Source organism: Boleophthalmus pectinirostris, unplaced genomic scaffold (genome assembly GCF_026225935.1).
Source record: "Boleophthalmus pectinirostris isolate CB_2022bp ecotype Guang Dong unplaced genomic scaffold, ASM2622593v1 HiC_scaffold_14, whole genome shotgun sequence".
Taxonomy (NCBI): Eukaryota; Metazoa; Chordata; class Actinopteri; order Gobiiformes; family Gobiidae; genus Boleophthalmus; species Boleophthalmus pectinirostris.
Window position 1 is genome coordinate 32,829,854 of NW_026571047.1, and position 26,879 is coordinate 32,856,732.

At 39.5% G+C, this 26,879-nt stretch overlaps 1 protein-coding gene across 11 annotated transcripts in view; it reads right to left on the bottom strand.

Moving 5' to 3' along the window:
• The window catches only part of eef2k (eukaryotic elongation factor 2 kinase), a 77,509-nt gene extending 51,857 nt beyond the window's left edge, over positions 1-25,652 (bottom strand). For 10 of the 11 annotated variants that reach the window (XM_055150031.1, XM_020931685.2, XM_020931688.2 and 7 more), the window contains exons 1-3: positions 25,392-25,651; positions 14,156-14,420; positions 9,278-9,334 (exon numbers count right to left, since the gene is read on the bottom strand). In XM_055150031.1, coding sequence (XP_055006006.1) covers positions 9,278-9,334; positions 14,156-14,413 — 315 coding nt within the window. In that variant the 5' untranslated portion in view covers positions 14,414-14,420; positions 25,392-25,651. Of the gene's footprint in view, positions 1-9,277; positions 9,335-14,155; positions 14,421-17,039; positions 17,114-25,391 lie in introns of all 11 variants that reach the window. The other variant, XM_055150028.1, reaches the window with a different exon arrangement.
• Between the last annotated feature and the right edge of the window lie 1,227 nt (positions 25,653-26,879).

Sequence of the window (26,879 nt, forward strand, 5' to 3'; positions counted from 1 at the left end):
GAGAGAGAGAGGAGAGAGAAAAGGAGGAGGAGAAGAGAGAATGGGGGGAGAGAGAGAAGAGTGACAGAAGAAAGAGAAGACAGAGAGAGAGAAGAGAGACAAGAGACAGAGAGGAGAGAGAGAAAAAGAGAAGAGGATGACAGAAGAAAAAGAGAGAAGAGAAGAGAGAGAAGAATGAAGAGAGAGAGTAGTAGAAGTAAAAATGATCAAGTTTTATATTAAAGCAAAACAAGCGATCAGTAGGTGGATACATTTGTGCAAAATAGAAACTATAAAAAACATTTCTGTTAACTGGTCATGCCTGAAATACTGTGATTTTCACACACACACACACACACACCGAGGAGCATTATATGTGTGGGCACGCTGGTCCAGAATAGAGAGAGAGAAGAGAGAGAATGGAGAGAAGAGAAGAGTAGAGAGAACAGAGAGAAGAGAGAGAACGGAGAGTAGAGTAGAGAAAAGAGCAGAGAAGAGAGTTCAGTAGAGTAGAGAAGAGAGAGAAGAGAAAGAACAGAGAGTAGAGAGAACAGAGAGAAGAGAGAGAGAGAGTAGAGAGTAGAGAGTAGAGAAGAGAGAAGAGAGTAGAGAAGAGAGAGAGTAGAGAAGAGAGAGAACGAAGAGTAGAGAGAGAGAGAGTAGAGTAGAGTAGAGTAGAGAGTAAAGAGTAGAGAAGAGAGAGAAGAGAGAGAACGAAGAGTAGAGAAGAGAGTAGAGTAGAGTAGAGTAGAGAGTAGAGAAGAGAGAGAACGGAGAGTAGAGAGAGTAGAGAAGAGAGTAAAGAGTAGAGAAGAGAGAGAAGAGAGAGAGAAGAGAGTAGAGAAGAGAGAGAAGAGAGAAGAAGAGAGTAGAGTAGAGTAAAGAGTAGAGAAGAGAGAGAAGAGAGAGAACGGAGAGTAGAGAAGAGAGTAGAGAGTAGAGTAAAGAGTAGAGAGAGAGAAGAGAGAGAAGAGAAGAAGGAGAAGAGAGAAGGCAGGAAATAGAGAGAAGAGAGAGGAAAGACGAAGGACGGATGAATAGATAGATAGATAGATAGATACATAGATAGATACATAGATAGATACATAGATAGATACATAGATAGATAGGAAGAGAGAGGGACCAGGGAAGAGAGAGAGAGAAAGAGAAGAGAGCGGTGGGTAGAGGGAGAGAAGAGCGAGGGACTGGAGGAGAGAGAGAGAGATGAGAGTCAGATGCAAAACCAAAATATAACCTCGCACCAGGAACCATAAATCAAAAGGTCAGCAGAAAGTTGAAACCCCCACATGGTCCCATCAGCCGCGTTTCTACGAAGCCAAACCAGTCAACAAGAACAGAGTTTAATCGGGGAATAAAGACGGAATTATGTCACATTTTATCTTACATTTTACTTAACGAATAATACAAAAGAGTCAAACATGTATTTCCTTTGTTTGTCAAACCAAAAACATCCACAACAGATCAAATCCTGCAGCTAAGTTCGTCCTAAACAAGAATCTAGAGATGAGTCCCACTGCTCCTGACAAGTTTAACCCAGGGACAGTGAAGAACGGGTCAAATGCAGGTTTAACTCAGAGAAAAAAATGAAAATAATTAACACAAATCAGCATTGTGTTTTTGTTTATCCTCCCAGTTATCTTTAAATTGTACCCAAGAACCAGCCGGTCTTCCTGGAGTCCTTCAGTGTCTGGACCTTAACTCGGCCTGATGGTGACATTTATCAATTACGATTCAACAAATTATCACCATGGAAATATAAATTTAAAGGCAAACTGTGGAACTTTCCAAGCAAATTCACTGCTTTTTCTGTTTAATGCAGCTCTAGGATAAAAAAACAAAACAAAACAAAACAAAAAAAACACTTTCCACAACCCACTCCACTCCAAGTCCATTTATGGAACAGAGTTGGACGTGTGCAAATATTAATCTTTTAAATTCATGAATTGTTGTGAATATTTGAGGGGGTGGAAGGAAATGTGGGATTGTTTTTAATCACTGTAGTGCTTTGTGTTGTCTTTTTGTATGAAAAGCTCTGCAAATAAAGCAACAATACATTGATTGATTAAAAAGTTATTTTTGCTTTTTGATAATATATTATAAACCTGTGTCTATTTGTAATGTGTATGTGTTCTTGTTTCTTTTGTTTTATTTTTTTCATCTAGTTTATCTAATGTCAAATGTCTAACAAATATCATGTAGCTGAAATTAATTGATTGATTAATTGTAGGGGTAGGATAAAAAAAACTCCTTTTGTTGAACCATTTTGTTATCTTAATTTTGTTAGTTTCTTTCTCTGTGTCTCCAGCGTCTCTGTACGTGGCCCCTCCCACCAGAGCAGCACAAATGAAGACTTGTCTCTTTCCAAACGCTCTTAAAGGACGATCGTTTTGACTGTTGACCGTGACACCCTCATCAGAAAAATGTCACAACATGAGAAAAGTGGAGCCGAGTGCAGGATTTTACAAGAAAAACTGACATTTCTATTTATATACAAGTTCATGTTAAAACTTTGTGTTGAAATTGCATTTTTCTTAAAGTTTCAGGTTGTTCATAATATTATAATATTTTGTAAAAGAGTTCATCAATTAAAAAAGATTTCTGTAATAGATTTGCGTTTCTCTGCACAAATATTTGAACTTATTGTTATTTTTGGGGTTTATATTTCAATTAGGGATGGGCATGATTAATCGATTAATCGATAATTGATCATTAAGAATTTCATCGATTACGTTAATTTTAATCGACAAACCGAATGTAGTTTGCTGTGTGTATCGTGACCAAACAGGTGTGTACATGTGTCTCTGCATCAGAAGGAGCGAGACACAAACAGTCGGTCAGTCTGTAACGAACCGAAGCACAAATGTGGATTTAACGATGATTTGTACAAGAAATTCCACACTTTCCGTTGCGTTCGGGACAAGTGTGAGTCCATGTGCACAGTGTATAAAGCAGGAACATTTGTTTCGTGTCCAGAGGGAAAAAGCCTTGCCAGGTGAGAGTCGTGCAATGTGGATGACGAGGCCCCGCCTCCCTCCCCCCGTACGGCTGTCCTGGTTTTGACAAACACAAATCTGGTCACACTAACCTGTATTCCACTGAGTCTTGTCCTTTAATCCGACAGTAATTGACCGCATCAGCGACACAAGAGCTGTAGTTTTATCTTCGCTTAGTTTATGCAAATTAGCGATGCGGTTTTAAGTTTCGTTTCTGTGAGATTTGAACAAAACTGATTTAAACACATTATAATGTCAAACAGGCTGATGTGGCTCTAGAGTCGTTACAGTTTATATGTCGTAAAGTTGAATTTATTTATGCAGATTAGTAGTGCAGATAGTAATAATAATGATGATCATTTTAATATAAAAATGTTAATGATTAATCGATAATCGATCGATTAAGAAAATTTCATCGAATGCCCATCCCTAATTTCAATAATTTTTTGTTCCGGCAAATTGGGATCAAAGTAGGTTGGATACGGCCCTCTGACCAATATGAGTTAAACACCCCTGCGATACAGTGATACGTGAATTTGTTTCAGTGTAAATGTGGTCTTAGACTTTAATCTGAGCTTTGTTTTTACACAGTCTGACCAGAAAGAACTCACTCCAACTGGAACAACAGGTCAGCAGATTTGTGCAGTTAAACAAGGCCCTCTCAAACACCATAAACTCCTAAACAGGACCATGAACGCTCAGACTGATCACAGGCATTTTCAGACTTTTTTTTGTCTGTGTTTGCATGGTCTCTCCATGGTAACTGTTTAACATCCCCCACAGTCGAGTATCTTTTCGAAAACAGCCGACAGCTTTAGTTTTCTGGCTCTCGTTCATTTTCCTCGCGATCTGCCAAAAAGAACATCCAGCCCCTTTTGTTTTCAGTTCAGTCATGTGCTGTAGTTTTTCTCTCCCGTCTTCAAACCATGAATCAAATGTCCTCCCCGCGTCCTCGCTGTAACCGGAGCCGCCCTCCTCGCCGCACGTCTCTCTCGTCCGGAGCCACAAACCGAAGCTCCTCTGGTTTTAAATTTAGCGTGTTTGCGTCTATAAGAGGAGACGTGTTTTGAACTTTGAGAGAGAGCGTCTTTTAGGGAACACCAGACATCGGGTTTCTCACGTCACAGATCTTTAGCACGAGGAACATGTGATGGGGGTGAGGGACACTGCAGTCAGAAGATCAGGTGTAAATAATCGCCAGACCTCCTGCTGTCAATTTGTGTTCATTACCACATCTTATAGTAGAATCCTGGGGTCATGTTGCTTAAATTGCTAGTTTTTTTCCCCCTTTCTGTTAATTCAAAGCTTGTTAACACCAAATCCAAGTAGGAACATGTGACGATGTAAGAGACACTTCAGTCAGAAGATCAGGGAGCTTTAGACGAGGAGCCATGTGGTCAAGAGACAGAACACATGGAATATTTGTAGGCGTAGCACGCAGTATCTTGGTACATCTGTTGCATTTCTTAATATAAATGGACTGGCAATGAGGTCAAACTGTCTTGAAACTTTTCTCATAAAAAATTATGATAAATAACTTTTTTGAACTTTTAACCATGTTCTAAAAGTTCTCTCCTCAAAAACTCAATTTTGCGTTATTCATGGTCTTCTTGCTTTGAGCCTCAGAAATTATATTTTTTTCCCAAGATTCTGGAAAATGTAATTAAATTCTAAATATAATTATGATTAGATTTGTGATTCATGTTTAAAAAGTAGGATTCTGTTCAGAGCACATTGTTAATAACATGTGAGAGACGACATGTTTATAGTGGGTCTAAACTACAGGTTCATCCAGCCATCCGTTTTCTTCCGCCTTATCCGGGGCCGGGTCGCGGATGCAGCCGTCTGAGCAGGGAGGCCCAGACTTCCGTTTCCACACACACTTCCTCCAGCTGCTCCGGGGAGATCCTGAGGCGTTCCCAGGCCAGTTCAGAGACAGAGTCCCTCCAGTGTGTCCTGGGACCTCACCGGGGCCTCCTCCTCGCTGTGGGACATGAACGTCTCTCCAGGGAGGCGTCCAGGAGGCATCAGCAACAGAAACCCTAATCCCAGCTGCCGTGGAGGAGCAGCGGCTCTACTCTGAGCTTCTCACATGCAACTAAGCTCCTCATCTAGTCTCTGAAGGAGTTCCCAGCCACTCTCTGGAGGAAACTCACTTCGATCGCTTATATCCACGATCTTGTCGTTTCGGGCTTTACCCAAAGCTCATGACCATCGGTAAGGAACACGCACACCAAGGTTTTTCAGGGGACATTCTAATCTCTCTAACACCCAGAATTCTTGAACAGACTTTCTGACCACAATTGACCATAACTTTTGTTTTCTAAATACAGGCATTATTTTAAGTTATAAAACGTAAAGACCAACGCAAAGGTACTCAAGAACAGGTCTGAAAAGCCAAAAAAGTTTAAACAGGTTCCATATTGGTCCATGGGCATACACACGAGTCTATGTGCTCTTGTACTTGTTCTGATACAGCTCCACATCGTTCTACAGACGCTGAGGAAAGGTTCTGCTCTGTCCTGTCAATGGGACTTGTCGTAGTATCAATACCTGCCCAAATGATTGATTGATTGCTTCGATTTTATTTTGATTTGTGCCAACAGAGAAACAATAATCTTAAAAATACCCCATGTACATTGTAAACAACAGAAGAGGATTGGGAAGAAGAAAAGAGTCATATTAAATCAACCCCTGATCATGAGATAGTTTCAAAAAGGATGTGGTTTCTTATGTACAAGGATCACGTAACTTTACAAATATTTACTTATAGCAAAATAAATTTCATACTACACAGCAAAAACTGGAGGGTTAAAATTTTAGGGTAAAATATTTCAGAGTTGTTTTTAACACCAAAAGTGTTATTTTAATTCTTTGAAAGTTAAATGGTGGTTTGAGTTGGGGTTATTTGCCAGAGTGGATGTGGTTGAGGTTAATTCAACTTCCTTTAGTGTGAATTTGGCTCCTCCCATTCACCACTTCAAACTCCTGTGAGAGAAGACCAGTTTGAACCAGTTTTGTACATAATTTAATCTTAAATTAACTCAAATAAAGTCAAAATAAAATAAAACACCTCTGTGTGTTTAGTGAAATCAGGATAACTCTACAAAGTGTTATCTGTTTACTCTCAAAATGTTAATATAACTGTGGATTTCGGGGTTAAACAGTGTCCAGTGTTACTTAATTAACATTTCCAAAAATTTTAAATTAACTCTAGACTCATATAAACTCTGAGAAAATGTTTTTGCTGTGTACAAACTATTAATAATGATAAAGAAGGCACAGTTGTTTATAATCGTATCTGGACTTTATAAAAAATACACTGAATTTAAATGGAAGAAGTCTGAAGCTGCAGTGTTTTAGATGCAGGTTATTTCTACAGTAAAAGTTTCACATGTGCATTTCTTTGTGTATATTTTGCTTTGTAGAACAGCCCTTACTCGCCGAGTGTTGAGAATGCATTTCACTCTACTCAGCCTGCACTAATGACCCACTTCAAAAAGCAAAAGCACTTCCTGATCACGTGACGTTCTGAAACAAATGCAAAGTCAGTCAAACCACAAGAGCAATTTGCCTCTGTCGTGGTGAGATAACAAAAACAACAGCAGGTTACATGAGGACACTACTCAGAGAACGGAGATATTATGAGCAGCATTTTTAGAAAGAGCGAGAAAAAAAATACAGAATGATAAAAGTTAAATGTTATAATCAAATCACTTCACGTTGCTGTAATTAGTTTTACAAGCAAAAACCACTTCACAAGCCATTCTGTCACATAAGTGTAAGTACAGCTGCTTTTTGCTCATTTATTAAACGATTTTTATTGAAATAGGTAAAGCTGCATTGTGAAACTTTTCTCCAATGTTCCACAGTGTGACATTAAGCAGCTCTACTTTACATTTACACAATTACAGGTGGTTTTAGAGCTCAAAAGTACCAAGAAAAAGAGGCGTTCTGAAAAAGCTATAGGGTTTTGTTTTTCTTTTGACATCATTTAGAAATCTATTTATTACAAATGTCTTTTTAAATGTTTTGGTTGGATTCAGGCTGTGTTTATACAGCACACACCACTAGTTCTGAAACAATAACACATTTTAAAGTTTGATATACAGATACTGCTGAAGGAAATAGAAGATAAATAATAACACTGAAACTAATTTACAACCCTAAAGCAGAATTATCACCCCAAAAAACTATTCTATAAGTACAGTATCGTTAAAAAAAACATGAGCTACACGATAAATATTGACCCCCTCAAAAATATTGATCCATCTACAAGGGCTGTGTCCGACTGTCCACACTATTCCCTTATTAGAGCAGTATTTAGTGGTCATTTTTAGGAGTGTCCAAATATCCGTTTGGTTAAAGGCAATGACCTCAAAATTTGCAACTTGTGCAAAGTAGTGAACATCAGTGGTCACTAGAGTGGTTAATATAGACCACAATGCACTGGGAGAGTCGGGAAAACAACAGCGTTCAGCGACAGGTGTTTAAAGGGTCCATCTCATGTAAAATAACTCTTTTCACATTGTATCTTCTGCACATGAACAAGCACAATTTGGGTTTTGGAACATCCATTACACAATAGTTATGAAATCTTACTGATTACTCGACAGTCACAGACCAGGAATTATGAAAGACTATTGCTCATCCTCCCGCCCGTCCTGAGAAAGCACAGGCTCCGCCCTCCAAACGTGACGTAGGCGACGAGTGAGCCGCCCTTCCTCCGCCATCTCAGGGAGGGAGGGGGAGACAGACGTGCGCCCTGATAATGGCAGGAATAAACTTTTATTCATCATGGAGATACAGCGCGTTCAGCCGCATGTGTTGGACCCGGAATCAGACGAGGAATTTGAGGTGCACGAAGCTCAAGCACCGCGTCCACATCAGCTGAACATTACTGATTGGTAAAGTTTTAATAAACACTAGTAGATAAACTTATTATATCGTGTTCACTGCAGTGAAGAACAATGAGCTTATGCTGTCGCTTTTGTTTAGGTGTTCATGTGAGACGGAGACGAAGCTCTTTCTGCTACGTCAAACGCGTCATAGGTGTATCTGCCGCGTCATCGTTATAGTAGCTTTAGTTCGTCGTCACGTGGGAGGGTGGCAGAAATACGCTGCAAATTGTTTAAAAAAACGCCGAATCAATCTAAAAACCACTTCGGCGACATATACAAGGCCCACACATCACTCTTAGAAGGTAGAAAGCTCTGAAAAGTTGATTTTGCATGAGCTGGGCCCTTTAACTGGACACAACACGACAGAATGAAGCAGATAAAAGCTCTGGTTTATGGCTCTGATCCTAAGTTATCTGAAGAACTGTTCATATGTGACGTTTACAGTCTGTTCTCTCTTCTATTGTTTTTACTCGAACTTGACTTTCAACAGGAAATGTCTGTTCCTGGTCTCTGATTTTATAAAAAATAAATTTCCCCCAAAAAGTCCGACTTATATGTTTTTTCTTCTTCATTACGCATTTTTTGGCTGGTGCGATTAATACTCCGGAGCAAATGAAAAATACGGTAAGTTTTGACAGAAACTTGTGTGATTAATATTAGTCCATAAATATTTGCGTCAGTCTGATCTGATCATTATTTATGACAAAAATCAAGTTTTATCAGTTTAGTGGACGCCAGAGTCACATGATCCGACAGTAGTGAGTTGCGTGTCCTGTAGAGGGCGCTAAAGAGTGCAAGACTTGTAGTGAATAAGGAGTTAGAGACTAGAGTGGACGTTCGGACATAGCCCCATGTACTGAACCATAAGTCGATGTACTGTAGTATTTATCCTGCCTTTACACCACCTTAAAACTGTGACTAAACCAGAACTAAACCAGGACTAAAACTGGACCACACCAAGTCTATAAAACTAGAAAACTAAACCAGGACCAAACCAGGACAAATTTGTGTGAACGCAGCTTAAAAAGAAAGGGTTAAAAATATTATTACTTTTTCAAAAATCAACCCCAAGAGACAAAATCATTTAGTACATTATGTCAAAGGCTAAAACCATGCTACTCCAGAGGTCAAAAGTTACCAAAAATACCAATTATTTTAGTTTATTATTCTTGTTTAATAATTACATAAACAAGATATTCAAAATTAGAACAAAATATTAAAAAGCCACGGAGCCACTGTAGTCTGGAAAGGGACAGACATGCACGGTTAGAGATGTAAAAATGGAAAATGTTATGGGAAAAGCAGGAGGAGATGGAGACTGCAGATTGGAGATGGTCACTGGGTCAGAAGCAGAAGGAAGGAGAAGGAAATAAAAATAAATATATATTAAATTTAAAAACATACCCGAGCCTTCTCACTCAAAACTCTGTACGTTCGGGGTGAAGCGTTTTCTATGTCCGGCTAAAAACAACAGGACAAGTGGAATAAGAAGTTTTTTGTTAGCAAATTCAAAACACAAAACACAGAAAACAGACATATAATTCATTAATAAACACATTCCTACTAAAGCAAAAGACATTTTTACATTTATTTTGCTAATGTTGCTGTTTAAAGAGACAATTTTACACCATTTTCTGATCTATGTTATTATTATTGTTGTTGTTTCCTCATCAAAAACAGACATGGAGTTGTGTTTTTTTTGTTTCATTCACACGTTTAACACACAAACCCTCCATATTTAGGCGGAGTTCTTCTCTCGAACAGAAAGAAAACACTCTGTTCAATACAGGAAGTGCTCCACTGTGTTTTTAAACTCCACACACCTTCACTAGAATCATTTGGATCATTTCAGCCATGGAATTGCTGAACTCTATTGAACTAAAGGTAACTTGAAAACTACCACTTCATGACTTCACAAGGTGGTAGGGGTGTAACGGTTCACAAAAATCACAGTTCGGTACGTACTTCGGTTTTGAGGTCATGGATCGGTTAATTTTCAATACAGTTTGGGAACAAAATTTGAAAACTATTTGCAAAGTGCTGCTTGGTAATACTAATAAGTTAAATAAAATATTCTGAAATAAGCAACAAATGTATGAAATATTATAAAAATGAATTCCTTGTAAACGGGGAGTTCGGTGAGGAAAAGGGCCGCGACGACCGTAGTTTTGTGAGTATTCGCGTGGTTCGGAGGGACGGGGGGCAATTGTTGTCAAAGCGGTTGCCCTAACTATAAAGCGCTGCGGGAAACACTGCCCCAATCACGGATGAATTCTCTCCTGAATATCCAAGAGCCGAGCCTTTCGTGTAGCTGCACATGTAGTGGCAGAATGTAAACACTGTCACATTTCAGACACAGAAAGTCGTGTGTCGCTTTATTAACTGAACTCACAACAACATCAAAACTGCTAAAAACGGTAAACAGAACAGCGGGCCTCAAACGTCAACGGGTCTTAAAGGGACGGCGACTATACTGTATATAAAGCACAAACCTGAAAACTGAACACTGAACATAGGTAAACATGTAACTAATGTGTCTCTAGTTAGCGGTTAATTATGTATGTAAACATGTATGATAAAGGCACTACAACAGACACAAATTGCACAAACTCACTCGTGCACAGTCCTGCACCGAACTGAATGTCCAGTACCGTAACAGCTCAGCACGAATTCCTGAACCGCTACACTCCTACAAGACGGAGAAGAGCATTTTGAGCTTTGGGGGCAGAGGTCTGCGAAGGACAGAATTTTCAGTCCCACTCCCGCCCGCATCTATGATATTTTGTCCAGCTTCTGCCAGCAATTCCTGCACGATGGGGACGTTCGTGTTCTTAAACTCTAGCAAACACCGAGAAGCGGAAAGGAATTGTCTAAATTGTGCGCAAAATTAAACCACATATGTAAGTTTAGGCTGCTGAAAATGTTTTTAATAATGCCAAATAAAATATCCAGCACAAACGATGTAAGAGAGGAAAACATGAATCATTTGTATATTTTACTTTACACTCATTTTTAGTTTGCAGGACTGCAGTTTAAAATCCCGCCTGCCCGCTCCCGCAATGAGCTTTCAAAATGCGTCCCTCACGTTTGGAGATGTAGACAGACTAATAATAAAGAGTTACTGAAACATGTGTGAATGAAACAAAACACAACTCCAGGTCTGTTTATGAGGCGATAACAACATTATAACATGACTTAGAGCTCACCGGAGTCTTTTGCGTTATATAGGGCTTTTAAAAACTACACTCTTGCAAATATATTAAATAAGGATACCCCTCTCTTCTCCACCTCCCTTTCTCTCCCTTTTTTCTCCTTCCTCACCATCTGTCTGTCTCTTTTCCTCACCCCTTGCTGCTGCTGCTGCTGCTCTCTGCCTTTAAAAACAACAGCTCTGGACTCACACTGGAACTCTTTCATTCATTCATCTGGCGGAGAAACAGAGCGGCCATTTTGAGCTGCATTTGTGTTTAAATCGGCCATTGTCTCCGGCCTCTGTGAGCGGTGGAATAAACAGATCTGCTCTGGACCCTTACGGTGACCTCAGTCCTTCCTGGTTTGGATTTAAAGGGCCGATATGACGCTATTTTCTGATCTAGAGTTGTGTTCTTTCTCTTTATCTACCTCCCTCTTTTTCCTTTTGTGTTGTTTTGGAGGAGATAACAACATTCCATCACGTCTGAAAGCTCCAGAGTCCATTTTGAGTCATACTGGACCTTTAAAATGAAGGTTAACCAAGTTCCCCCTTTTGCTTTGTGTGGACTTCCTTTAATTGTGTTGTACGGTTCGCAACAAAAACAACAGCTACTTCCCCAAATCTATTAGCTATACTACTCATTTACAGAATTTTAGCTTATCTACATTAACAGGTTTAAAGGTGCACTGTGCAACTTTCCTGGTGGAGGGTCAGATCTGTGGAGAGGCGACTAACCCTAACCCGCTTACAGTCAGAATGTCTGTTTTTATAGGTATTTCTGAGCTATAAAACCACCTGTAACTGAATAAATGTAAAGTAGAGCTGTTTAATGTCACACTGTGGAACATTCCAGGCAGAGCAATGACGTATCCGTAGCAACGAGCAGGTGGAATGTCCCGGTACGGCATTAAACCGTCCATCCATGTTGCATTTACTCGATAACGTTTGTCTTTACTGAGCTAAAAACGAGCATTTTTACTGTGAGTGGGCTCGCCTCTCCACAGATCTGACATGTAACTTGGCTCTGTGGTGTTATCTACTTTCTCCATAGAGATAAAAAGCGTAAAGCCATATTGTGGAACATTCCAAGCAACATCTCCATGGAGAGAAGCAGGCGACAGACTCCACACCAGAAAAGTTCATTTGATGATGATTTCAAGGATTATAGGAAAAAAAAAACATTACTTACGGACATTTTCTAATATTTAAACTCCATTTTTAAATCAATGTTACAGTTTAAATATTCATAAGTTTCAGCTTTTTGTTATAGGTGAGATTTTGGGGACTTTTCACAGTTTAAAGCTTAACCTACGTTCAGACTGCAGGGCTTAATGCTCAATTTTGGATTTTTTTGTGAAATCCGATTTTTTGGCGAGGTCGTTCACATTTCCAATTAAATGCGACTTGTGTGTGATCTCCAGTGTGAACATTAAACAGCCCAAAAGTGTCCCACATGTGCACTGGAGACACGACGACGTCACACGCAGAGAAGTCGCCTAAACCTGGACGCAGCATCGAGCACCTGGAGATTTTAAAGTTGCTGTTGTATCTGAGCCAGAACATGTACAGCTTATTTGTTTTAAGGAGATTGAGAAGGAGAAGGACGAGGTTTTTGGCCGTGGCGTTTTGTGGGGCAGCGGCAGCGACGTCCGAAGAAAGAAACGTGTGAGTGCAGAGTCGCAGCCAAGAGTGGAGGGATTGTTATGTGCTTCACTGCTTCACTGATACCGAGTTTATGTACAAAATTTTCATCTGACGAGAAGAACGTTTGTGTACATTTGTGAGCGCCTACTCGTACCACTCTCACGGGAGGAAACACGTCTTCGGCGGCCTATTTCAGTGAGAAAATGCGTCGGCGTTGGGCTGTATTGGCTCACGACAGGTGCTTGTTACCGTGTTGTTATGACGTGTAGGTGGGATGAAGGTGACCTGACCGTTTAGACTGAAGTCGCATGTCAAAAGATCGGATATGTATCAGTTTTAGGATCTGATCTTTTAATGACAGTCCGAATGACACAGATCCGATTTTTTGCATGCAACTTCAGTCTGAACGGTCAGGTCACATTCATCCCACCTACACGTCAGACTCAGAGTATCGTCAATGGAGGGAAAGCGAGGTTAGCGATTAATATTAATTTATTAATATTTGGGAGGATCAATGTTTTCAGGCCAAATTGGAGGAGTCTTAACAGAACCGGGCGGTTTTTGAAATGATTTCCAAAGAAATGTCCGAGCGCGGCTACAGACGGCCCTGACTACAATGTCAATGAAAAATAAAGAGCCTGTGAGCCAAATACCAGAAGACTAAAGACTCAAACAAACAAAGCGGTCGTGGACGTGTAACATGTCCATTTTACCAAGAACTGGACCGAATTTTGGGAGACAAGCCCAGAGTTTAGGCGACTTCCTTAAACACTGAGCACATTCGCTTCATGTGACATCGTTGTGTCCTCCAGTACTCATGCGGGACACTTTTGGGGCGTTTAAAGGTCACACTGGAGATCACACACAAGTCACACTTAATTGGAAATGGGAACGACGTCGCAATATAATCAGATTTCACAAAAAAATCTAAATTGAGCGTTAAGCCCTGTAGTCTGAACGTAGCTGTAGACTTGGACAAACTTGAAAAAAAATGTCATACTTAGTTTTAAATTGTCAATCGCTATGGCAGCATTCCTCAAGGTCCTTTGTCCTAAAACTCAAGGAGAGGCTTTCTCTGCTGCCAGGACTCAGGACAAAGTGTTCCTTGTTACAGAAATCTGAGCTCTCCTGATTCGGTTAAGTCCTTGATCTCCTTTTGGGCAAAACAACAGCCACTTTTTGTAACTACAGTAGCACTGAGGGTGTCTTGCCAAAGGACACAACAACAACAACCACAGTGCGTTTCAAGCTCTAGTTTCTCACTAGCTCAACACAATCTCACTTTTTTGTATTTGTATTTAAAGTTTCTCCATTAATTTAGTAATACTTTTGATTTGCATAGAACGTTTTTAGCCGCAAGGTGTTCATTTATGACTTGTTTTTTAGAATTCTTTTGTATTTATATTTTTTTCTGAGCCTTGCTCCTTGTTCCTGTAGCCGCTCACCTTGTACTGGAAGTTCTGTTTGGGCAGCGAGTTGGACAGGGAGCTGGACAGGGAGCCGGACAGCTGCCTGGCGTACACCTGGTTCTTCAGATATTCGCAGATTTCTCGCGCCGAGTCGTGAAACAGGGGCATGATCACGTGCTCGTCATCATCGTCGTCTTCGTCGGTGAAGGAGCAGGACCTCAGGGGGCTCCGCTGCGCCGGGGGCCTCTTCAGACTGCCCTCCTCCTCCATCGCAAACATCAGGTCGTCCTCCATCTTGGAACTGCCCGAGGAAAGAGAAAGAAGTGACGATTTACACTTGGGATTTTGTGCAGTGACATTATTTAAAAGCAGAGGTGGAAAAAGTACTGAAAAACTGTAATTAAGTAAACGTATCTTTACTTTGCTTAATTCCTACTCAAGTAAAAGTCTAAAAACCTACTTGAATAAAAGTAAAAAAGTACTTAATTCAAAATGTAGTTTACTTTCAGTTATTTGACGTAAAAAAGGATGAATCATAAATCTAATCCAGCGAATACCGGCTGAAACGTCCCCTTGGCTTGAAAGTCCCATTCTCTCAGCGGGAACGTCCCCCTCCTTCCTCCAGGTGCCCCTTTCTCTTGGGCAGCACACGGGCAACTGCTGTGCCCGGGAAAGGGGGACCTTGTTTATGTCATTTTACCGATCTTCCTAAAGTGACAAACATTTTTTCAGTATGTAATATCAATATAATTCTCAGTTGCTCATTTTTACATGTTTTTTTTTTGGTATGAACTAGGGATGAGCATTCGATGAAATTTTCTTAATCGATTGTCGGGAGAATTAACAATCAATTATCGATTAATCATTAACGTTTTTATATTAAAATGATCATCATTATTATTACTATCTGCACTACTAATCTAAATAAATAAAAAAAAAAATTAACTTTACGACATATAAACCATAACGACTCTAGAGCCACATCAGCCTGTTTGACATTATAATGTGTTTAATTCAGTTTTGCGCAACTCACAGAAACAAAACTTAAACTTAAACTTAAAACATAAACTAAGCGAAGATAAAACTCCAGCTCTTGTGTCGCTGATGTGGTCAATTTCTGTCGGATTAAAAGACATGACTCAGGTGAATACAGGTTAGTGTGACCAGATTTGTGTTTGTCAAAACCAGGACACCGTACGGGGGGAGGGAGGTGGGGACTCGTCATCGACATTGCGCGACTCTCACCTGACAAAACTTTTTCCCACCGGACACCGAAACATATGTGCTGCTTCGTACACTGTGCACATGGACTCACACTTGTCCCGACTGGAACGGAAAGCGTGGAATTTCTTGTACAAATCATCGTTAAATCCACATTTGTGCTTCGGTACGTTGCAGACTGACCCACTGTTTGTGTCTCGCTCCTTCTGATGCAGAGACACATGTACACACCTGTTTGGTCACGATACACACAGCAACCTACATTCAGGTTTGTCGATTAAAATTAACGTAATCGATGAAATTCTTCATGATCAATTATCGATTAATCGACTAATCATGCACATCCCTAGTAAGAACAAATGTGTTGAGATACATTCTAACTTGCATATGTACAATATATATAATGAAAAAAAAGTAAGTTTTTTAATGTATTTATATGTATATAGATTAACTAACTTAGTTTCATAAAGGTTGTAATTCAGGGAGACTTTCCAGCCAGGGGGACTTTCCAGCTGATTCCCAATCCAGCACAAGTTGTTTTGATCAACTTTTAGGTGATACAGAGCAAACTTTGTTCAGTGCAAACTCTGTACATTCTAAAGACAGCGGAGCTCACGAACACTTACTATTTTAACACTTGCACGTTATTCCCTATTTTGTGTTTGAACGCAAATATCTGTCCAAGGTTTGGCCAGCTTTCCTCGCTTTCCTCTCGAGAATTATTCAAGGCAGCTTCTTCTTGAATATCGTCCGTGTTGACCTCGATCTGTGGCTTGGCACCAACACAATCCAAATTGATCCAAGAAACTGACTTGCAGTTCTGTACAGTGACTGAACATACTATAATGAAAATGTCGCACAGTTCCTTTCATTTCCAGCTGATTTTTTTTTTTGCATTTCTTTTTTTTCTCTATCAGTCTGATTTTACTCAGTAACGAGGGTGGGTTCCAGTGTAATGAAGTAAAATACTTGGGTTAAAATGTGCTCGAGTAAAAGTAAAATCATCTATTTCAAAAACTACTTAAAAAATTACAAATTACTCATAAAAATTACAATTACAGTTACATGAGTAAACGTAATTCGTTACTTTCCAGCCTTGCTTAAAAGGTGCATTGTGTAACTTTTCTGGTGGAGGGTCCGACAAACATTTCCATCTTCATGAAGACCAAATCAGACCAAGTTACAGGTCAGATCTGTGGAGAGGCGACCCCACTCACAGTCAGAATGTCTGTTTTTCAACGTATTTTGGAGCTATAAAATCATCTGTAATTGAATAAATGTAAAGTAGAGCTGTTTAATGTCACACTGTGGAACATTCCAGGCAGAGCAATGACGGACCTCCAACCAAAAAGTGACACAGTGCACCTTTAAAGAAGCAGTATTTACCCTGTGATCTTACAGTTATAAAAGGTAATTCAATCCCAACTGAACCTGGGCTGCCAGAGCCTGAACTTGCAAACAGAAGACAAGTTTTTCTCATTCTCACGCCTTGGCCCCATCTTATTTCTATTTCCTTGCTTCCTTCTCCTTGATTCCTTTCCACGATCCTGATTTTTTATTTATTTTTTTTACAGCTGTCAATCAAATGTGTCATATTAAGTGTCGCCCCAAAGAAAAACAAGGAAGGAAAGAGTGAACCTGAGGGAGACTTCAGGAGCAGACACCAGAGAAAAAAATAAAATAAAAAATCAAACTTTACTGGTCTCAGTGAGGAGTTTATATCCTCTCTCCTCGCTGTGTCTCCTCTGTGGGCGGGACTTCCTCGCCCATTTCCTGCAGAATTAAGGAGAGGAATCAAGGAGGAGGAAATCACTCACTAAGCTGCAGGTGCCTGGGTTTAGGGAGTGACCATTCAGATCAGAGAAAGACATTTTCTGACACATTTTAATCATCAAAACAGTGAAAATGTCAAATGTGTCGCATAAATGAGTTTCCTTCCTTTGAACATGGGTCCGGTCAAGTGGTAACGGAGGGAAACGGGCAGATTTTTTACATTCAAATGTCTCTTATTCAGAAACTAGAGGAACTATTGAAATAAGTAAAGTATCAGAATGTAGGAAAGAGTTACACTCCAACAGGGTCAAGTTAAACCTGTGATATTCTTTCAAAAAATTTAAAAACTCATGTCGGTAACAGAGGGAATGAAATATGCAGCATTTTTTGGCCAATAAATCCAAACAGTGATAACTCTTGGTTCTCACTTACATATCCTTAACAAACTGGTTTGAATATTTGCTTCATATAGTTTTCTACCATATGGTACAAGATTAGGTTGAAAAACCTCTTACTTTTTGAGATTTTTTATGAAGAAAGGTCATGGTAACGGAGGGAAAATTGTACAAACAAGTACAAGGTGCATGATTTTGCATAATTTGTCAACTTTTTTCTTCCAAATACTTTAATATTACTTCAAAATGAAAGGAAACTATTTCTATAAAATATGTCAGTCCTTCCAAGCAAATTTTTATCATTTTAAATACTTTTTTTTTTTTTGAAAAATCATGTACCTTCATCAACAGTTCAAAGATGGAATAACACAAGATATGAGGAAATACATCCATTTATTTACATGATTTTCAGGTCTTTGAAATTTGGGAAATAATTTTTGTTCCATGTTTCATACATGGTCTGTTTAAAACGTATGTAACTTTAGAACCAAAAATGGTACAGAAAAAAGGTAAACAGTTTCATAAACTAGAGTACATATGTATCTGTTCAATACATTTTTATATCAGATGCATTAACTTGTATTTTTGGCCTTGCTGTTTACTTCTGCTTGACCAGGCCCACAAGCAACAAAACTGCAGCTGTAACAAAATAATTTAGTAAAATAAACCAAAAAATACAGTTGGTGATATATCGATACAGCAGCGTAGGATATGGATGTTTCATTGTGTTTTAATCCATGTTTGAATCAAAAGAATTTAATCCATGGTGTTTTAATGTCATTTTTCTATATATATATATTTATGCACAATGACAATGTTAAATTTTTTATGTATTCATAAGGTGGAGGCTTTAATATAAGCTCTATTGGGTTTTTTGCCTTTTCCAGCACCTACTTTTTATTTAGTGTGTTTCTTTTTATTGTTATGTTATATGTGCAAAATAAATAAATAGATAAAATAAATATCAATACTGTATCATCACATTAAACCATACGATATTTCAGTATTTTTGCACATCCCTAATTATAACATAGATCAGAAAACAGCGTAATATGGGCTCTTTAAGAAAAAAAAACAACATAATATATAAATGCCTTCCTGTCTAAAAATGCGTTTTGCTTACTTGCATTTTGGCACGTTTTCTAAGTACAATTAAAGCAACCTGACTCTCCAGATGGTCGATTAGCCAATACCAACTGAACTTTTCAACACAAAGACACACTTAAACACACAGACACACACAGAAACACACACACAGAGACAGTCTCAGATCTCTATCAGAGGTGACTCAGACCAGTGCGATGTTGTTTACATTTGTGAGAATCTGAAAGCCTCTTTTACAACCGTCAGCAGACTCAGACTCAGCTCGGTCACTGTGTCAGTACGACAGTCCCCTCGGCTTCTGTCGCCAACCAGCTAAAGCACGAACACGTACACGCACACACTTTCTGATTAGGCCCCGGGGAGAAACTGAAGACAACAGGCTGTAGGTGAGAGAACAGAAATAAAAGACGATAATAAAAACAGTCTGGTTTAATAAGTGAAACATTAAGGTCATAAAAATGCACAAAACCAGGTCGAAATCTGACCTACTAAGAGACAGTTTCATGGATGAATAGAGCTGGTTTAGTCCTGGCTTAGTCCTGGCTTAGTCCTGGCTTAGTCCTGGCTTAGTCCTGGCTTAGTCCTGGCTTAGTCCTGGCTTAGTCCTGGCTTGTGTTTGTTTTATGCATATACTTGGGTTTGGTCCAGTCTGAGTCCAGTTTTAGGTCCAGGTTTTCATCCAGCGTTTAGTGCCAGTTTAGTGCCAGTTTAGTGCCAGTTTAGTGCCAGTTTAGTGCCAGTTTAGGCCAGTTTAGTCCCAGTTTAGTCCCAGTTTAGTCCCAGTTTAGTCCCAGTTTAGTCCCAGTTTAGTCTTGCTTTTCAGAATTGAAATCGCTGGTTCAGTCCCTGGTTTTATGAATTAAGGGGATATGATAACACGTTCAGGCCCAGGTTTACCCCCGGTTTAGTCCCCGTTTAAGCCCCGGTTTAGTCCTGCTTTTCAGAATTGAAATTGCTGACTGAGTCCTGGTTCAGTCATTTTATAGACCTGGTTTAGTCCTAGTTTAGTCAGTCCTGGTTGATTCCTGGTTGAGTCCTGGTTGAGTCAATGATTCAGTGCTGGTTTCTTGAATTAAGAGGATATGTTCGGTCCATGTTTGGTCCATGTTTAGCCCCAGTTTTAAGCCCAAGTTTAGTCCCAATTTTAGTCCCAAGTTTAGTCCCAAGTTTAGTCCCAAGTTTAGTCCCAAATTTAGTCCCAAGTTTAGTTTAGCCCCAAGTTTAGCCCCAAGTTTAGCCCCAAGTTTAGTCCCAGTTCAAGCCCCAAGTTTAGCTCAGGTTTAGTCCAGGTTTAGCCCAGGTTTAGCCCAGGTTTAGCCCAGGTTTAGCCCAGGTTTAGCCCAGGTTTAGCCCAGGTTTAGCCCAGGTTTAGCCCAGGTTTAGCCCAGGTTTAGCCCCACTTCAAACCTTGTAGATTAAATATGTTTCCATGCATCTTTCTAAACCAAGAGGAGCCAAAATCTATTACAAAAAATAAGAAATGCAAAATAATAAAGTTTGTAGAGCTGCAGTTTAAGTTTGTATTTGTTTGTCGAGTTCATCTGGGAGCACGGATAAAAGCAGGAAATATAAAAGTGCATGTACTTTGTTTTTAAAATGTCGATGAGATAAAGAGTTTCCTTCCTCTTCTCCTTAAATTTGTCATTCTGTTTCTGTCCACCCAAATATTACGTAACAGGACTGAAGCCGTGTGAGGAAATATGATCCCACAAATCTGACTCCTGCAGATGTCATTAAGGGCAGACCTTTTTACTGTGTTCAGGCCTGCTTTAGTCCTGCTTTAGTCCTGCTTTAGTCCTGCTTTAGTCCTGCTTTAGTCCTGCTTTAGTCCTGCTTTAGTCCTGCTTTAGTCCTGCTTTGAGTCTTTATGCATATACTTGGGTTTAGTCCAGGTTTAGTCCGGGTTTAGTCCGGGTTTAGTCCGGGTTTAGTCCGGGTTTAGTCCGGGTTTAGATCCAAGCGCTGGTCCAAGTTTTCATCCAGATTTTAGTCCCAGTTTGATCCTGCTTTGAGCCCAGCTGAGTCTTTATGCATTTGTTTGGGTTTGAGACCCGGTTTGAGACCCGGTTTGAGACCCGGTTTGAGACCCGGTTTGAATCTTAGTCCCAGTTGAGTCTTTATGTATATACTTGGGATTGGTCCCATTTTAGTACCGTTTTCGTACCAGTTGAGTCTTTATCTTTACTTAAGATTGGGCCTGTTTTAGTCACGTTTTAGTCCTGGTTTAGTAGTGGTTTTAGTCCCATTTTGGTCCCAGTTCTGGTCCCAGTTCTGGTCCCAGTTGAGTCTTTATGCATATACTTGGGTTTAATCCCGGTTTTGATCCTGGTTTGAGCCCAGCTGAGTCAAGATCTATAGACTTTGGTTTGGTCCTGTTCTCGTCCAGCTTCTCGTCCCAGTTGAGTCAAGATCTATAGACTTGGGTTTGGTCCTGGTTCGAGTTCTGCTTCTAGACCCGCTTCCAGTCCCGCTTCTAGTCCCACTTGAATCAAGATGTACAGACTTGTGTTCGACTCCCTGGTTCGAGTCCCTGGTTCGAGTCCCTGGTTCGAGTCCCTGCTTCGAGTCCCTGCTTCGAGTCCCTGGTTCTAGTCCTGGTCTAGTCCCTGGTTCGAGTCCCTGGTTCGAGTCCCTGGCTTCTAGTCCCTGCTTCTAGTCCTGGTTTTAGTCCTGGTTTAGTCCTGGTTCGAGCCCTGGTTCGAGCCTGGTTCGAGCCCTGGTTCGAGTCCTGGTTTGAGCCCTGGTTCGAGCCCTGGTTCAAGCCCTGGTTTAGTCCTAATTTTGACGTTGTGTTTATGCAAAAATGAAGGAAGCCCTACAGTGGTACAGAAGAGATTAGGGCAGTGCAATTAATCAAATTTTAAGCAAATTCGACTTCCTTTTTCACATTCTGGAAACTAGTATTGAAAACCACTTATTTTTCAGTTGGACGAAATAAAAACGATAGAAGAGAGGGAAGAAAATTCGACAGAGGGATCGTAAAAACTAGAGAGGGGGGGTTTGCAAATTATAGGTTATCTGTGTCCAACTTTATAACCTACATATTATGCAACAAGACACTGCCAAGGAAACAGTCCTGGAGCAAAATGTTCCACACGGGGATTTAAAGGCCAAAGTTGTGCTGCTGTTTAAGATTTAGAGATTGAAAAATACTGTGTACTGTTGTCTAGGAAGAAAAAAAAAAACAACTCACAAAATAATGAAAAACTATTAAAAACTCCCCATGTTACAGCCTGAATGTTTCTAATGCAGATTATGTGACCAGTTGGTGTGATTAGAGATGCTCCAATATGGATATTTGAGTTGATACTGGCATCTGATATTTGTTTTACTGATATAGCTGATAATATTGGTATCGGCAAATAACGGTTAAGTCACATATTACACAAGATTGAATTTAAGACATGTTATAATGCTGTTATCTCATCAAAAACAGGCCAGGAGTTGTGTTTTGTTTCATTCACATGTTTGAGTAACTCTTTATTATTCGTCTGTCTACATCTCCAAAGCTCAAAATGCACTGATCCACCTTGTGATGTCATGAAGCGGTTGTTTTCAACTTAAGAGCTACCTGTTTACATTTTGTTCAGTAGAAATTGGATATTCCAGAGCTGTAATTATCCAAATCAGGAGTGTCAAACTCAAATTCACAGAGGGTCAAATTTTAAAATTGGGACTAAGTCGTGGGCCAAACTAAATATTAATTGAAAAATTTCACCAACATCTGCATGTTTTCTCTTCTTTTGAGATACGTAATGTTAAACCATTTCTTATTAAAATAAATGTTTAATAATAGTTTTGCTTAAACATTTAATCCAAAACAAGCAGAATATAAAATAACAACATTTTAAATAAATAATGTCTCTATAGTCTATCTGCTCTAATACAGATTTGATATTATCTCGCGGGCCAAGTATAATTATATCGTGGGCCACATTTGGCCCCCAGGCCTGAGTTTGACATGTCTGACCCAAATGATTCTAGTGTAGGTGCATGGAATTTAAAAACAAAAACAATGGAGCACTTCCTGTATTGTATTACCACTAGGAGTGTGCAAAAATATAGAAAAATCGATATATCGTATCGTTTAATGTGATGATACAGTATCAATATCGTGGGTTGCTGTATCGATATATCACCAAGAGTATTTTTCAGTTTATTTTACTATATTGTTTTGTTATAGCTACAGTTTTGTTGTTTGTTCAGTGGAAGGAAACTCATTTATGCGACACATTTGACATTTTCACTGTTTTGATGATTAAAATGTTTGTGTTTTATATGAACTTTACACAAGAAGTGGTTTAACACTTTTAGAATCACAGCCACGATTGAGCCTTTATTTTTTATTGAACTGAATCGATTTGAAAGTTCACTGTATCGTATCGTGGCCTACGTATCAAGGTTTGTATCGTATCGGCAACTTCTTAATGATACCCAGCCCTAGCCAAGAGTATTTTTTTTAATATTTTACAAAGTTGTTTTGTTACAGCGCTTCAGTTTTGTTTTGTTCAGAGGAAGGAAACTCGGTGTTTGATTAAAATGGGTGTTTTTCATGTGAACTTTGAAGAAAAAGTGGTTTAGCAAAGACTTTAAGTATCACAGCCATGAGTTAGGCTTTATTTTTTACCGAACCTTATCGAACTGATTTGAAATATATCGTATTGAATCTTACAGAATCAAAAGCTCACTGTATCGAGATATGTATCGTATCGCCGAACAGAGCCTAAATATGCGGTTTGGTATGTGTGCAGCCATGATTTTCGTCAGTCTATATAGTTATACAACGTTAGAATAAAAGGTACATTTTACGGGACCAGACACAGCTCGTAAAACACATGCTGTACACTGTGTCTCTGTCATTTAAAACCGCTGCGTTTAACGATGCATTTAACTATTTAAAATGCAAACTTCCTCAATACGCACACAAAAATAGAGCCTAACAGCATGTGGTTGCAGAATCATCTAGAGTAGAGAGCTTTTCAGGACAGAGTCTGGTACACGAGGCTCTCTGCAATAATGTGGTTTACTGAGACAAGATACAGAGGAAAATATATGTTTTGATAACCTAAAAACAATATCATAGAAAATTAAAAGGAACAACATGATAAAATGGGAAGTACTGGTTGATACATGAGTCTAAAAATAGTTCTGGTTTAGTCCTGGTTCATTCTCAGTTTTATTAATTCAAAGGATCTCATAAATTTGGGTTTACTGATACAAGTTATAGAAAAAATATAATAACAAAGTATGAATTTTGAGTTGAAGTTGTCCGTTTTGATAACTTAAAAACAATGTCATAGAAAAGTAAAAGGAACAACGTGTTAAAATGGATTGTATTGGTTGATATGTGAGCATAAATAGTCCTGGTTCAGTCCTGGTTTTAAGTGGAACAACAACCTGCCAAGATAGGAAGTATTGGTTGATATGAGTCTAAAAATAGTCCCAGTTTAGTCCCAGTTTAGTCCTGGTTTGGTTCGGTCCCAGTTTATTCCTGGTTCAGTCCCTGGTTTGGTTCAGTCCCTGGTTCAGTCCCTGGTTCAGTCCCTGGTTCAGTCCCAGGTTCAATGAATTAAAAGGATCTGGCCAATTTGGGTTTAGTCCAGGTTTAGTCCCAGTGTAGACCTGGTTCAGACCTGGTTAAGGCCCAGTTTAGTCCTGGTTTAGTCCCGGTTTGGTCCAGGTTCAGGCCTTGTTTTAAGCGGAGCAACAACATGCCAAGATAGGAAGTAGTGGTTGTTGTGAGTCTAAAAATAGTCCCAATTCAATCCCAGTTTAATCCTGGTTTAGTCCTGGTTTAGTTCTGACCCAGTTTATTCCTGGTTCAGTCCCTGGTTCAGTCCCTGGTTCAGTCCCTGGTTCAGTCCCTGGTTCAGTCCCTGGTTCAATGAATTAAAAGGATCTGGCCAAGCTGAGTTTAGTCCAGGTTTAGTTCCAGTATTGACCTGGTTCAGACCTTAAGTCCCAGTTTAGTCCTGGTTCATTTCATATGTTGCCATGTATCTTTTTCAGCATTCAGCACCCAATATCAAATAAAAATAAGAAATATAGAAGTATATAAACTCTTCAATATAACATTAGTTCCTTTTGTAAGTACTGGTTAATATGAGTCGAAAAATATTATTTATTTTATGATGCACATTGTTATCTAAAACCAAATCTGCATGAAAATAAGATAAGCAGATAAACCGGAAATTAACTTACACTGACAATTAAATTAACTGTAATGACTTTTGTCCTATCAGCCGCTCATCTGCGAGTTTTAAAACGCATTATTATGAATAAAAATGTGCTTAATTTTGCATTTAACTAACTATTACGCAACAATGCCACGTTAAAAAGTAAAATGACAGCACGCTGGATGGCATGTGTCGAGATAATCTAAAAATGCACCTTTAAATCTGCATTTCCTCTTCCGCAAGTCTAAATTTTAAATGTTTTATGGTCTTAAAATGCAATAAAATGCGAATAAACATGCTAGCTAGTGTCCTATTGACATGTCAACACATGGCTAAACGCATGCACCCAAAAAACTACAAATGTATGCTAGCTGCCTGCAGATTAGCATGTGTTCAAAAAATGCAGAAAACCGCAAATATAAAAATGACAATAGGGAATAAATCAACAAGAAATCGCAATAGAAGGTGTTAAAATTGACAAGTAGATTTAATTGATGCCTGTAATCCTATTTTGGTACGTAAACAAACGCTACTGTACTGTCCTCTTGCATGTGTCAAACTGCAAGATCAAATCAATGGGTTTCTCTTTTAACCCCTACTTACGAGTCAGGAGGGTGAACTATCCCGAGATGAACGAATTCCGCAGCGTCCTCGTCAAGTTTGCGCTAAAATCCGTGCAAAAACAGCGGAAAACCCGGAGCGTAGATGTGTCCACGGTGGGCGCGCGCGGGTCCCTCGTGTCTCCGAAGGTCCCCGGAGGTCCAAGGACGGGATCTGGATGCGCGCACGGAGGTTTTGTTGCAGCGTTGGGGGGTTTGGGTACAGGTCCCTCCACCACTGCGCTCTGCTCGCTCTGCACGTACCAAACCAAAGCAAAACACGCGGACACGCCTCCCGCAAGCGCCGCCCCGTGGAGGGTTTCGGTCACGGGAGGTTGGATCGTGTAAATAAATTGTTCTAGTACATCCAGGCGCTTCCAAACTGCACGTACGGCAGCTGCGCGCGTTTACATTGAGATTTTATAGCTAATAATAAAGCTGAGATAAGAGGTGCAAGTAAAAGTATATGGACATGGATATGTGTTGTTAGACTAGAGTGACCACGTGTCCCTACTGACCCGGGACAGTTCCAGTTTTGAGCTCTGTGTCCTCTGTCCCAGCAGATTTATACAAAAGCACCGATTTGTCCCAGTTTTATACAAGAAATGTTTCAGGTGTCTCTATTTTTGACCAGTCTGATACCTGCATCTAGAGCAGAAGTAAAACCCAAAATGCAAAACTAAAATGGGAAGTACTGGTTGATATACGAGTCTAAAATATAGTTCTGGTTCATTCAGTCTTGGTTTAGTCCTGGTTCAGTCCTTGTTTTAAATGGAACAACAACATGCCAGGATAGGAAGTATTGGTTGAAATGAGTCTAAAAATAGTCCTTGTTTAGTCCCAGTTTAGTCATGGTTTGGTTCAATACCGGTTTATTCCTAGTTTATTCCTAGTTTATTCCTGGTTCAGTCCGGTTTAGTCCTGCTTTAGTCTCAGTTTAGTGTCGGTTTAGTCGGTCTCAGTGTAGTCCCTGGTTGAGTCCCAGTTTGGTCCCATTTCCGACTGCATTTCCGAATTTGTTTAATAAAACAAAAGAATGACCAAACACAAAAATCCAAACAGACATGACCAGTCATAATGAAAATGAACAAACCAAGGGCAAAGGAGAACACAGTGTATATATGCACACAAATGAGACACAGGTAAGACACATTAGGGCGCGGCAAACAATCAATACAACGGAAAGTCAAAACACACAGTTAGAGAAATACAAAATAGAACCAGGTCAAGAATAATAAAATAATTCAATGAAAATTAACACCATGACAAGAGGAATATATTGTAATTTTTTTTTAGGTAAAATACAGGGAAAAAAACTGCTTAAAAATCACCAAAACACAATGAAAATGTGACTATACTGACTCACATGTTTGTCATGAATGGACCGAGTGCAGAACTCATTTCACAATTTAATTATTACCAGCCACGCCAAACTAGGGGTGTCCCAGTTTTTGATTTAGACAATCTGATCACCCTATCATTTCGGATTCAA